At 44.5% G+C, this 15,122-nt stretch overlaps 1 protein-coding gene across 7 annotated transcripts in view; it reads left to right on the forward strand.

Annotated features, from left to right (window-relative positions):
• Positions 1-15,122, forward strand: part of DSN1 (DSN1 component of MIS12 kinetochore complex) — a 261,660-nt gene that overhangs the window by 86,309 nt on the left and 160,229 nt on the right. For all 7 annotated transcript variants that reach the window (XM_085654255.1, XM_085654258.1, XM_085654262.1 and 4 more), the window contains one exon: positions 2,206-2,279. In XM_085654255.1, the coding sequence (XP_085510381.1) occupies positions 2,206-2,279 (74 nt within the window). The remainder of the gene's footprint in view (positions 1-2,205; positions 2,280-15,122) is intronic.

Genomic DNA, 15,122 nt, shown 5'->3' on the forward strand with positions numbered 1-15,122 from the left:
GCAGTAATTTCTCTTCTTGTTGGATTTAACAAAACTCAAGCTATTTAACTCCTCAATAGACTTTTGACTATTCAGGTCTGATATTTATGTTTACATGGAACCACTTTTCAACTTGCCAAGTAGCTTAATTGTGGAAAGAAGAAGCCTGAACACAATTTCAATGCAGGAAATGTCTTATGGAACTACATAAATAGTATGTCAGGAGTTAAGATAGCATCTGGTTTGGATACTTGAGCCCATGTTGAAATCTAATTATAACTGTGCCTTGTGAACTGTTGTAGTATAGTCCACATTTTATAAGCGGGCTTCACTATTTTTGCTTAAATATTTTCCACTTATCTGTGGACTTATTGTAAACTCCTTATTTTTCATTCATGTATATTCTGCAGAATCACGGGAATTATTTTAAAGCCCCACCTTTTTCAATAGAGCTTTTTTGTGAATATTTTTTATAAACATGATTTCACAGGATTGATTCAAATGGCTGTCCTTGCCTTTCACTATACCTACATTCCTCAAGACTAGAAAACTTGTTTAGAGCTTATGGATGTACTTGGCCAGGTGAACTCTGCAGAGCAGAATGTGATTGCTCGCATGTTTTGACATATCAACTTGCACAAACATGTTACATCTGTTTTTATCATGCTGCCGTTGTCTCTGCCACTTGTTTTCTAAAACTGGTATATGTTTTTTCAAGACCTGCTCCAGATAACACAGTAAATTAATTGGGTCTGCCCGTTCACAAGGCAGGAACAGTATATGCATTATATTCTCTATTATCGTGGTACCATAACCCTCCAAGGGATTGACAAGCGCATTCTTGTGAGACTGGGAAGCAGTGGAGGAGTGCAGGAGAAAAGCAGATGCATATGGTTGCCATACAATTGCAGTCCGGGCTGATACTTGCTAGAAACAGTCTCAGATGCAACAATATTTGGGGGGAAATAATAGAGATGAGGAGCTTACTGCGCTGAACTACACTAAGAATGCACAGTGAAGAAGTAGAATGAAATGAAAACGTATTGCATTCCTGAGTATATTTCCTTCTATTGGACAGTGCTGGATGGTGATATTGCATATCCTTACACAATCCAAGAGAGTCACCTGGGCATACAAGGCAAGTATTTGCTAGAAATAGCAGATACATTACGAGGGTGCAGTGCTTTTCCACAGGTGCACATGCATTGCTAACAACTGGAAATGTCGGACAGAGCTAATGAAATTCTGCCACTGGTAGTCTAATAAATAGGTCTATTCTGACTTATTGGATAACATCAGCTTTGGCCTTTAGCAAGGTGGGAAACTTGATCTGGTTTGATTTCTTGTCTCAGTAACAGCCCAGTTAGCGTTACGTGGCGACTTAAGCATAGGATCTAGAGAGTGGCAATTATTATGCTCTTTAAAATCTACATAGGTGGAGCTTTCCTTACTTATACAATCTGATTTCCCTTTTAAGATCCAAATTTGATCTCTGTGGGAACTTCAGTGATAACAGTAATGTATATGACAGTGAGGCCATCGCTCATTTTTCTTTGTAATAATGAGTATCTGAACTTGCGCTTCCTATATGACTCCAGATGTCTCTCCTGTTTGAATTTTGTATGTTTCCTTGTTGCTTCTGCTAGTCATAGGCTAAAACATTCCAATTCTTTTTTGAGCTATTTTTTTATTTTTATGAAAGTCTTTGTTTTGTTATAAAATGCGTAGGATTTGAAAATAATTCATAGGTGTACTTGCATTTGGCTCTGTATTTATCCTAGACTATTGATCATCAGTTATTTATGCAAGTCATTCAAACCCCAGGGGACCTCTGTGCACTAGAACAACTGGATGGAGACATGACAAAAACAAACGTTTTGACATTTTTAGAAACTATGCAAGTGAACTTGAGTTCCAGACATGCGCATCTAGGTTATTTTATAGATCCCGAACGGTGAAAGTGCATTTTTTAGTTCATTAACATATATATTTGGGTACAGGCACGTTGCCCTTGCATAAAAAGCCCAAAGAACTGGTCCTCTGTACAGTTTCAGATCATTGCTGTGAACATCATCAAATCATTTGTTAAATGACAGACCTTTGTATTTTGGACCAAAAGCATGAAACTGAGTTGGGTCAGTCAATTTTATTTTAAACCTTCTGAGCAGAAAAATTATATTGAGTAAAATATATTCTCACAGATTTGTTTTGTGCTTTTATTTTTAGGTCTCAGCAAGTCTATCAGCCTGGAGTTGTCGGAACCAGAAAGACTTTGCCAACTTCTGCAAACATGTTTTCAGGTAATAATCGTAACAGTTGTTAACCCAAATTACCCCTGGATCTTTGATCTACAACATATTACATTCTCCATGCATGTGGACATCTGGGTTAGTTAGTGTTTTTTTTTTGTTAAAACATGTTTTTATTTATTGAGGGTTCAAACCTTCCGGTGTCAGAAAGTCAGTACAGAAACAGCAATTTCTCAATTCAGATCAATCTTATAAAATAACAATAAATTCACTACACACATTTTGACATGTAGCTAAGATTGGAACGGAAAAAATATACATGAAAGGAATAATACCTCTTTAACTAGGAATGCATTCTAACCGTGAGCATCTGCATCTCTACTCTGTATAATGCATCTAGCAAGTTTAGATATCTCAATAAACCATAAAAACAAAATATCATAAACAATCCCACCCCCTCCCCCCTGGTCACGGACATAAAGAATCTCCGGTCATGCCATAGGTCTCTTCACCCAATCGCTCTATACAACTGTGTGATTATTCTACGATTATCACTGGAGCGTCCAAACATTGCTCCCCTGAATCATCCTCAGTGCGGACTACTTGTGTGCCCTCCAATTGCTGCGCGTCAGAGGCAATCTCCAAGGGTACCTCCAACATCAAAGCATACCAGGTCCTAGCATCCTCTTCCAACTTATCATCCCTCCTGGCCCTCTTCATAAGGATCCATTCCGCTGTTGCCCATTCCCTCAAATCTTTGGTCTAACTTTCCACCCTGGAGGGTTGGGAGCCCATTCAGTGGATTGCTATCCGTCTTTTGGCCAGCACTAGCCCCAGTTGGAGAAATCTACGTGTAAGCTTCTTACCTTTGGGACAGGGAAGTAAACTCAACAGTATCACTTTAATAGACTGGGGTAGCGTCCACCCCGTAACTCGGCGCAATCTCTCTAGTATGGAGTCCCAAAAAGAATTCAGTCTCTGGCACTCCCAAACCATATGCAAAAATGAGGAAGCATTACAACCACATCTGGGACAACAGGAGGATCGATCTGGATATATTTTATGCAGCACTCGTGGGGTTAAATAGGTTTGATGTACAATATTAAATTGGATGAGTTTAAATCTGGTATTGGAACTCTTTAGTTTTACTCCTTCATGTACCATCTTCCATTCAGAATCTGTAAGGGGCACCTCCAACACTTTGTCCCATCTAGACTGAATCGGAAGTGGGTGCGCTGCAAGATCCACCCGTAATGCTCTATAAATATGAGAGACCAGTCTACGGCCTCCAACAAGACTCACAAGGGTCTGAAGGGTGGCAGCTATTGGAGGCTCCTCGAGGAACGTCAGCCATATCTCTTGTGCCACCGCAGCCACTTTTTCATACTGAAGATATTGACCCCTGCCCAGATCAAACGCAGTCACTGCTTCCTCCCGGGTCAGAAAATGCTGATTCAAATACAGATCTCCCATCATTTTACAGCCGCCTTCCACCCATCTAGAGACGGACATAACTTGACCGATCTGCCCAAATGGGACATCCGCCCACAATGGGGCCTCAGGGGCTTAAGGCGCCCTTCGTATTGCAACCTTAACTGCAGACTCTCATGTAGAGGCCACATGCCTAATAATATACGGGAGATGATCAGGCACACGAGAGCCCAACATCAGTAGGTCCTGGAGTGAATTATCGCCGTGAGTACCCCTCAAGAATTGTTTCTCCCAATTATCTTGGTCGTCGAGCCATTGTACAGCATGCTGGAGCTGCACTGCTATATAATAAAATCCCAATTTTGGAACTTCCATTCCACCACGTTCCCAAGTTCTCTGCAATGTTTGCAACCCCACTCGTTTACTTTTGTTTCCCCCAGCAGTTCTACCAGCAGGCGGTCTAACTGGAGAAAGCACTCCCGTGGTATCCGATAAAGAGTTCTGCATTAAATATAAACATCGGGGAGGACCACCATTGTTATTAGAGCCACACGTCCCATTGGTGATGAGGATAAGGTACTCCAAAACTCTACTGACCTGCGGACACCCTCTACACATCGTCCCATATTTTATTTTAAATATGCCTCCTGCTTGTGAGTTAAGCGGACTCCCAAATAGCGCACAGAGTCTGTGACCCAGCTAATCTCCACAGTGGGTAGATCACTCTCCTCCTTGTTACTCAGGTTTCCAATAGAAAATAGCTGAGATTTCTCCGGGTTAAGGCAAAGGCCCGACACCGCCTCAAAAGCTGTGAATTCCTGAAGAAGCTCCGGGACCGACTCCCCAGGACGACGAAGATACACCAAGGTGTCATAAGCATACATTGACACCACATGCACTGCAGGGCCTATCGTCACCCCCCACCGTGCCATCCTGTGTCGCAGTGCCGTTGCCAGTGGCTTCATCGCCAGTGCGAAAAGGAGCGGCGACAGGGGGCACCCCTGACAAGTACCTCTGGAGCTTCAAACCGTCGGATACTTGGTTGCGGAGATGGACTCGAGCCGTTGGTCAAATATAAAGGAGTGTCACCCTACTTATTTAGTTGTCGCCCACCCCCATTTTAGTGAGTACTGCCCAAACATAATCCCACTCAACTGTATCAAAGGCCTGTTTAATGTCTAAAAGACATAAGGCCCAATCTTCGCCTAATAAATGCGGATCATGCCATATATGTGCAAGTCGGCTTAAGTTATAAATAGTGTTCCGACCTGGAATGAACCCGGCCTGGTCACGATGGACCAGTCTGACCATTTAAGGCTGAAGTCTTGCAGCCAAAACTCCACTAAGTATCTTCTCATCTAAATTTAAAAGGGATATGTGCCTGTAAGAAGTCGGGAACAAGGGATCCTTTCCTGGTTTAGGAACCATAGCCACCAGAGCTTCCATCATGGTGGTAGGGCGTGCCCTCCTCTCAAGAGCCTCATTGTACACCTCCAAGAGATGATCTACCAACTGCGGGGCAAATTGTTTATAAAACTCGGTCGGGAGGCCATCACTACCAGGACATTTTGCGGATTGCATGTTCTTAATTACAGTGAACATCTCCTCTTTAGTAATTGGAGCTCCTAAGGTCTCAGCGTCCGTCACCTCCAGGGTAGGGAGCGTCTCTACACCTAAATAATCCAACAGGGCCTGCGAGCAGGCCGGGGGGCTGCTGTGCATGTCTGCTGTAAGTGTTCTGCAAATGCTGCAAGAATTGCTGCTTGTGTGTGTAACACCTCCCCTTTAGCATTATGAAGTTGCAGCACCGGAGTCTGTTTGGTTTCAGTGCGAATTAATCGCGCTAGGAGTGCTCCTGATCTGTCACCCTCCATATATAGTCGTTGTCTGTAAGTGGTGTATCTATGCCTCTCCAAACGCAATTCTCCCTTAACACGTGTCCACTCGGTCATATTTGTCGGGGTCTTATAGAGTGTGGACTCTATGGTTTTTAATCGTGTTTCCAAGGAGTCAATATCTGCCGTAAGTTGGTGTTGGACCCCATAGGTAGTCCTCATGCAGACTCCCCTGATCACAACTTTTAGCGTTCCTATTCAGTGGCTCTAGTGGAGGTGGAGCCCTAATTTTCCACAAAATAATGTTGAAGAGCCTCCTTTACTGTGTGCCCATACAAGGGGGTCCGTGAGGGCCTCCGCCCGAAGCCTCCAAAGCGGGATAGACAGACGTCCTGGTCCGCTCCACACTGTCAATAACAGTGGAGAGTAATTGGATATATAACACAGCAAATAAGAAATGCCTTCCGTTCCTGCAGAAAGGCCCGCGGAAAGACAACAGTGATCAATTCTGGAGAATGTGTTAGCCACCGGGGTAAAGCAGGAAAACTCTCTCTTAGTGGGGTTTCGGGCTCTCCATTTATCCCTTAAATGCATACCCTGGAGTATATCCGCTAGGGACGCTGCCATGCGGGGTTTTGTACGTTCCCTCAGGGGCTCTCTGTCTAAGGTCCCCTCAAACACACAATTAAAATCTCCAAAGAGGAGAATTTCAGCTCCGATATAAGGAGTTGCCGCCTTCAAAACTGCAGGGTACAAATCAACGCAGTCTAGGTTGGGGGCGTAAACGTTAATAATGCAGATCTCTGTGCCCTCCCATCTACCAAACACAATGACATATCGCCCCTCTGGCTCAAGTACATGCTGGATATGGTGAAATGGAACTCCAGGCGCCCCCCAGATGAGTGCCCCACGTGCAAAGCCTGAGTAGGATGTGGCGTACAACTGTCCCCTCCACTGTTTACGAAGACTCAGTAGTGAATTTCCCCAGATGTGTTTCCTGCAGTCCTGCTATTGCTACGTTGTATCTCTTCAGAAATGCATATATTCTGCAGTGCTTATCTAGCGCAGCTAGCCCCCGGACATTCCTGCTAAGAAATCGCAATGTCTGTGCTGTCATAGTGTTGTTGTAAAAAGCAGCTGACATCTACCACCCCCCTGAGCGAATCACCTCCTCGAGGGGGCCCAAATCCGTGTACCTTGGCATAATATTTTGTGACCAGTAAACTTCCCCAACAAAAAAAACTACTTCCAAAAGTCAAACAATGCAATCCCTTCCCCCTACCCCCAGCCAGTAGTAAAAGTTCACAAGCGCAATGAAGAATCCACATTAGAGACAGTACACACTGCCCCAAATCTCCTCCACCCCCCCATTTCCCCCAATCCTGTAATGGCTGCACAACCTTTCCAAGGCCCAGGCCCAGGCCAGCCGTACTCCACATATCAATATAAACATTAAATCAAATGCTGTGTAAGAGAACAGGTAACGTCGAGGCGCGAGATTACTCTCAAGCTTCCTTAGCGGACCTGGGCTCTAGAGGGGGCGTCACCATTCCGGCGGCCACCCAATTTATGAAATTACAAGATGTACATCTGCATGGCTTCCGACCCATATATATTAAAGGGAGTAGGAGGAGATCAATAAAGAAACAGTTCAAACCCCTGCCTCCCAGACATCGTATATCAATGCACTTCCTAGGACCACATACTATCAGATACTTGACAACTTATCTGCACAGTTCAGTTGTCGATGCTAAGTTCAAGAAGAGGGTCATTCACTACCACTGCCTGGCCCCCCCATCGTCCCGCACAAGATCTGGTGTCGGCACCACAGAGTCCAGAACCACCTCCGAAACGTGTAGGGTCCCATCTCGACAGACTGACATGTCCTAGGCTCATTGTTCTCCTTTTCGGTTTCTGACGGGTGAACTGTCTACGACCACCCAGTGTGGACTGCAAGGAGGGAGTCTCCTCAGAACTCGTAGAGGGCACCAATCGTCGTCCCTCCGGGGCTTTGGCATCCAACCAGTCTCTCTCCTCCTCTGCCGAGAAAGAAAACAGGACATGGCCTTCACTCACCACCCGAATTTCGCCAGGAACATAAGACTGTATTTCAAATTCTGATCCCAAAGGCGACGCTTGATGGCCACGAAGGTCTTCCTCTGCTCCTGAACATGCTGCGTATAATCCGGATACACTGAGATAGAGTGGCCTACGAAGAAGAATCGTCGTCCGCTGCGAGAGCTGAAGTAAATTAAATACAATTAAATAACTCTGCAATGATAGCCCTAGGGGGCGCTCCGGGTCTCGGAGGGGAGGGGGCCGCCAACGCTCGATGCGCTCTCTCCACACTGAAGAACTTCGATAACTGTGTAGGGGCCATCTCTTGGGTAATCAAATCCTCCAGGAACAGGTCAACTGCAGGACCCTCTGCCTTTTCCGGGAAACCCACAAAACGCAGATTTCCCCGTGAGGACCGACCTTCAGCATCTTCGGCCCGGTCATCGAGCCTGATCAACTGATGTTTTAACTCCACTACTGTGGCGCTAAGTCTTTTAACTTCTTCTCTCAGCGCACAGGTATCTTTCTCCGTGACTGTCACTCTGTCTGAAACCTTACGAAGGTCACACCGCAGGAGATTAACGTCAGTAGCCACTGCGTCAATCTTCCGAATCATCTCATCTCTAGTGGAATGTACGGCACGCAGTACATCCATCAGTGTCGGTGCCTCCTCGGCACCACGCTCTGCAGTACTTCTTTCCACTGCTGGGTTCTCACCAGCTTCATCAGGGCCATGGGAGACTGACTGGGCATAGTTCATTATTTTATTCGCTTGCGACTTCACTGGCTTGTCCTTCCCCATGGCTCATAGAGGACTATACAGGAACCCCCTACGAATAACACCACCCACTGGGGGAACAGCCAAAGCGCCTCTACAAGAAGCAGCAAGCATAGCTCAGCCACGAGTGGCCCTCTATTCCAGCCGGGTATACTCCCCGTGGAATCACTGTTGAGGCACGGATCAATCAAAGAGTAGCTGTTCAGCACTTTCGTAGTCCATCATTCATCCTGACTACTGCTCAGCGACCCGAACGAATTGGCCGCAGAACTCAGAGGGCTCCAGGAGGGAGCTCCTCTAGACGCTCCAATAGTGGCAGGAACTCAAAGCAGGATAATCAGGGTGCCAATTAGTGTCCAAACCATCGCCTGTCAGCAATGCACCTCTTAGCGCGATCCTGAGTTGCCACTGGGATCACCTCACACCAGGGCGTGTCAGACTCGCAATGTGTTCCTCACAAGGCTTCCCAGCAATTAATGTCAGTCACATATTCCACTTAGATCTCCGTGGGGTTCCCAGCAGTGGAGCACCCAGCCTCTAATAACGAAAATGACATGCAGAGGGTCTGCTGAATACCAGATACAGTCCACAGACTCTAACAGAGGCTCTAGAGTGACAAAACAAAGTAAATTGCAGGCCAGGTGCACAAGGATAGCGCACCGCAGATCACACACACCTCCAATGCTATAGGGCAGCTCCAGGACAGTTCAAGTGACAAATTGTGGTGTCTGAGGACACAATGGTGCGACTTTGTCCAGCAGCCGACGGGAGCTCCGTGAATGGCACCGGCACCACAGGCCGTCTCACCTTGCACAGGGGAGCCACGTACTGCAATCCGCCAGCAGGGTTCAGGCAAATCCGGGCAGAGACTTCCTAATATCCAGCCGCCCAGTAGGGACTCACCTCGCTGACATCAATGAGTCAAGCTCAGCAGGGCAACGAGAGCGCTCCTTACTCTCGGGGAATCGGGCTCAGCCACCGGGCTGCCGCAATCCTCCGACGGCACTGCATGCGTCACGGGACACACATGTAATTAGGAGCTCCACCTCAGGGTCCCAGGTGCGCACAGCACAGTACAGTGGGTCTGCAAAACAATCCCTAGGGGCGCTTGGGCTCTCAACTCTGTCACGGGTCCGCGCCTCGGGTTCCACCCAGACAAAATGGCGCCGCTACGCAGTCCAGGGCTCGCTTAAAATGTCATACTCCACAGCTGTGCAGTCACCTCCATGGCCGCATCACTGCCACACGCGATCTGCTACAGCCTCGGACACATTCCAGGTCCAATTTTACATCAAGAGGAAGCAGGATAATCAAGGATATCAGGCCGCCACACGGAGCTCACTTGAGATACGTCTAGGCAGCCATGCTGTCGGATCACGCCGCCTCCTGTTTTATTTGTTTGTTTATGTGGTGTACACAGCCCAAGTGAGAAATGAAAATGTCCGCCCGAGTTAATCTAACTGGCGCACAGTATTCCTTTAGACAGTGTTAAATGTTTTTGCAGCTATAAAATGTAAAATACATATAGTACAGGCTAAGTTGATTTGTGTTCGTTTGTGGGGTGTCAATTTGCTACATTCAAGCATTGTAACATCTTGTTTGGTTACTCATAGAAGGATTACAAATCCGGTTTCTGTCTTTTGTGCAATGGAAATTTCCCAAATATCTAAGCTCCTTAATATTTCCAGTTTCACACTCTGAGATCCCACTTCATCTCTATTTGTTTTGAAAAGCTCTGTTTTTTGCCTCGTCTAGTCAGCCCCTAATACTTCTAGGATGGAGAAGCAGTCTATGGCAAAATGCAACTCTGTGATGCTGCTGCTAGGGCTGACCCTTTTACCAAGATCAGAACCCAAGTCGAATAGCTATATCTGGTACAATGGTCCAGTGGGTCAGATTTATCCAGAGATCTACCCTCCCAAGATATACAATCATCATGGGGGTATGGTAGTAAATCACTTAATCGATCACAGGGGCCATGTTCAATCAGATGTCATATTACATTATATGTCATTAGTTAGAGCAAATGGTGCTAGGTGCAAAAAGTGCGCAGTGTGTGATGATATTTACAAATACACAGAGACAATGCAAGGTGTCACAAAGTTATACACCATGCTTCTTCAGTGTCCAGAGTCATAGTTTGGGTTAAGCATGACTCACAATCCCAGGACTATGTCGACCTTTCGACCCTTTTGGAGTGAACTCAAGGTTCTCTTAAGGACAACGTCGTTTGTCTAGAACCTGTAAATTTAAGAAACAGGCCACTTAATGTCTTCTAACTGCAGAAGATTACTCGTGCTGAATCAGGGAAGTAATTGACTATATACCTCAGGCATTGAAATTCCGCACTCCAGTCTACCCTCCAAACCCTGTGTGATTCCTGGTGGTGTTCTATAACTCATACATACAGTTTCATTATGACTACCGAAACGTGCAACCACGTAGCACCACATGTTGATAGATTGTGTAGGTGACTGAGAAATGTCCAAAGGTTCCACATGAATTATCAGGCCTTGTTAGACACTGCTGCTCCATTATCATGTGTCGGAGTCATCTTCCAAAATGACTGCTGTGCTCCCTAGGTATGCCATATCGTACCCTCCATAGGATAAGAGACAAGCTGCATAGGGTATGTGTCAGAAAAACTTTTCATAGAATGTTAACCGACAGCAGGATGTGGTGTGCAAGGGACCATCAAGCGATAGTGTTTAACAATTACGTCTTTTGAATACCTTTAACCCCGGGGGTTTATGGCCAGACAAATGACTTGCAGAGAACAGGAGCTGCCGCCTGCCAGGCTATGGTACTCAAGAGAACATCATGCAAGAGAATGGTTTAACAAATTATGTGTATTAAATGCCCACAGACCTGTTAAACGGACTGGTGATGAGTTAACTAGGTGATCCGTTATCCAAAATACAAAGAGATATATACGTAATATGACCATTTGATTAAACCTGGGTTGCCTCAATGAGAAATAATTAGTTTCTAAATGCTTCACACCCAAGCTGTTTACACACTACCCAAGATGCATAAGGACCACCATGGAGGCCTGTTGTGTCAGGGTGTGGCTCTTTACTAGAACCAGTGTGTAGATATTTTGATGTTTTTCTAAAATCATTTGTACCTATCATAGGATTGTATGTGAAGGATAGCATTGATTTTATGTGTGGTAGAGGGAATTCCATTAGATTGTGAGGTAGATATCCTTAAGACTTACGAAGTAAAGACAGTCTAAGGAAATGCCTTTTTTGTATCGTCACCCCGAGGTGTTTTGGACTGATGCTGCTAGTTTTGTGACAAGTAGGTCACTGAGGCCTGCTAACCAGACCTAAGTGGCTGTTCCCTTACTCTAAAACTGTAATGTCAGATTGACATTTACTCAATTGGCTGAGCTAGCTTACCTGTAAGTCCCTTGTAAATAATACCCAGAGTATGTAAGTTAGAGGGTCCCCGAGGGATTGCAGCAGTGGTTGTGCCCCCCTGTGTGGGACACGAGTAAAACAAGACTCCCAGCCCACCATTTGCAAGCTGGAACAGCGGTTTTAAATGCTGGCCCGACTTTACCATTTAAAGTAATAGCAAAGCCAGACTTCCCCCTGGTTTTATGTCTAAGTCACCCCTATTGCAGGCCTATCAAGTCCTAGGGCAGGGTGTGACATATTCTACGGGCAGAACATGTAACTTTACATGTTTTGATAGTGAAAACGCAGAATTGTAATTTTTACTGTGGAAAAACTTGCTCACCAAATTGGTGTATACAAAGTTACATGCTGACCAGTCCGGGTCACTACACCCCCGATATGACCACTTTTTAACCCTGTCCCAGAATTCCAAAGTATGCCATCACATAGATGGCTACTTCTGAAAAAATCATGTCCTCCTCACAGTAGCCCACCTTAGGGATGGTACTGGCCTGGAGGTGGCATGCCTATGTGACTAGCTAATTCTCCTGCCTGTCCAGTTGCCATGGGGGCTCTGCACAGGGGGCGGCGGCTTCCTCTCATTTGAGGGGAGCCAGATTTGCATTCCAAAGATGGTCACTTCTTTGAAGCTCCCCAGCCCAAAGAGGCTGATCAACAGGTCATCCAGCAGTCGTTTTAGAATATGACTCTTGCATATGATTGAGTAGAATCATAAAGAAGCAGATACTGCTAAGCCCTTATAATACATGCACAAGCTTTGGACAATTCTCAGTCACTTAAAGAGTAATTTTTCTACATGTCTTGCTATCAGGTTGCATGTTTCTGCATTCCTATTAATGAGACTGTATGTATTATTTCTCTTCCAGGGGATACTCATCAATAGTCCTAAGCAGTGAATTATCCCCGCCCATGTGTGGAATCCCGGAGTGCATATATATATATTTCAGGGGTGTTCTAGTTAGCTGGACATTTCACTCGTACAAAACCATAGAAATCCCTCCGTTATAGTTAGTTCTGCTAACTATAACTCGCGCGCCCGCAATGCACTGCTGATGATGTCACATATTACATAATTCATGACATGGTCAGTGACATCACTGATGACATCATCCACGTGACAATCTGATACACCTCATCATACACTAGTATAACCTTTCATCACTCACTGTAAAATACAGAGTACCATATTTGAAACCATTGACACACCAATACCAGTTACTACATACCCACTCACTGGTTTCTAAGTCTACACACACAACTACCAATTCAACCACAGAATCGCTTATACATGCAGTCACTAATTAATAGAACACTATGAAATGCACTTATACACATGTATAGACATTGACACATCAGCAGTCATCTTAGTCGGTTATGCAGTCATCCTACTCACTCATGAAAAAAATTAATCGCACTTACATTTACTCACTTACACAATTATACACACAACACCTCATTTATTCAAACACATAGTAACTCATAGTTAATATGTTAAAAAATCAGCATTACAATTATACACTCATTCATATAGTTACTCTCACAATCACTGACTCTTATATATACTTATTTATATACACCAACTCTCACATACAATGCCTTTTATTTTTTTTACTTTGTTGAAGATGTACAACTAAAACATATACTCGCTCACCAACACACAAATAAATACACTCAGTCACCCAAACAACTGTTTCCACATGCACTCTTAAACCTATATACCTACTCAATCAACCATTCACACATCTATGCATAGTTACACACACCCCATCCAACCACATACAAACTCAGTGTCCCATACAAATACTCACCCAACTAATCAATAACTAATATACACACTCATATAGTTAGTGACCAACTGATGCAGCATGTTATACAACAATAGAAAGTGATGCACACATTCACATAGTTTAGTTACTAATCCATGTATTAAGTGAGACACTTTTAATTACTCACTTAAACAGTCAGACAGCTACTAAATCCTCCATCCAGACAGTTATATATCCCCTCAATCTTCAATACAGATTGGTGTGTGTATATATATATAATACATATTTAAATTTCAAACTAAACCACATTCACTGGATGATGTCATCAGTGATGTCATTTGAAATGTCATCAGTGATGTCACTGACCATGTCATGAATGATGTAATATGTGACATCATCCGCAGTGCATTGCGGACGCGCAAGTTATAGTTAGCAGAACTAACTATAACGGAAGAATTTCTATGGTTTTGTACGAGTGAAATGCCCAGCTAACTATAACACCCCTGAAACCTATGGTTTTTTTCAGTGAATTTCTAAGGTTTTTTAAATGCTATTTTTTAAATGCTATTTTCTAACTATAACGTCTCTGAAACCTATGGTTTTTTCAGTGAATGAATATATATATATATATATATATATATATATATATATATATATATATATATATATATAATCTATATATATATATTACCTACTGGCGGTCGCCAGTAGGTAGTTATAGTTAGGACCACGTTTCCATAGGAAAACCTCAACATTCTATTTTGAATAACTTTGGCGCCGGTCGACGAATCCTCGCGCATTTCTCAAAATAGGTGGGGCGCTACGCTCCGCTCCTACCCTGAAAGTCTCGGGGGGATTCGTCAAGCGGGGGCTGAGATAAAAGGGGGGTCCCAAAACGCGTTTTTCCCATGCATTTTTCCATAGGACCTTTAGAACGAGCTACAGCCCGAACGGCTGAACAGAATTACTAGAAATTTGGTAGAGAGGTAGTCCCTAGGTCAAGGAAGTGCCTTTTGTAGGTTTGGTGTAAATCTGTTCAGTAGATTCTGAGAAAATAGCCTTTAAATCAATATATATATCTGAGCCCGCTTACGGTACGCTTACCGTACGCTTACCGTAAGCGTACGGTGGCGTGCGCGAGCGCGATTCTGATTGGCTCTTAGATCTTAGTAAACATTCGAATCGGCAGAAACCAGGAAGCGGCGTCCGCCATTTTGTCTCTCGCACTGAGTGTTATGTATCAAACATGATGGCCAAAAACATGTTACGGGGATGTTTTGACAACTCCCTCTCACATAGTCATGTTGAGGGAGTCCCCAAACATCCCCCAAGAGCAAAAACGGCATTATTTTTTTTTCGGCAATTTCGTGGGGTACGCTTACCGTACGCTTACCGTAAGCGTACGGTAAAAAATTATAAAAAAAAAAAAATCCACACTTTCTCCACCCCGTGTGCAAATGGTGGCCGAAGGCCACCATTTGTGCATGGCTTATGAGAGCACAGAAATTCCCAAAAAAATTTCAACAGATTACCTATCACAAGGAAGCGCATAATATGTCCTCCATGTGCGCACGGTGCGCGAAGCGCATCGTGCGTACATG

This window comes from Triturus cristatus, chromosome 4_1, assembly GCF_964204655.1.
Source record: "Triturus cristatus chromosome 4_1, aTriCri1.1, whole genome shotgun sequence".
In the NCBI taxonomy this organism is placed as follows: domain Eukaryota; kingdom Metazoa; phylum Chordata; class Amphibia; order Caudata; family Salamandridae; genus Triturus; species Triturus cristatus.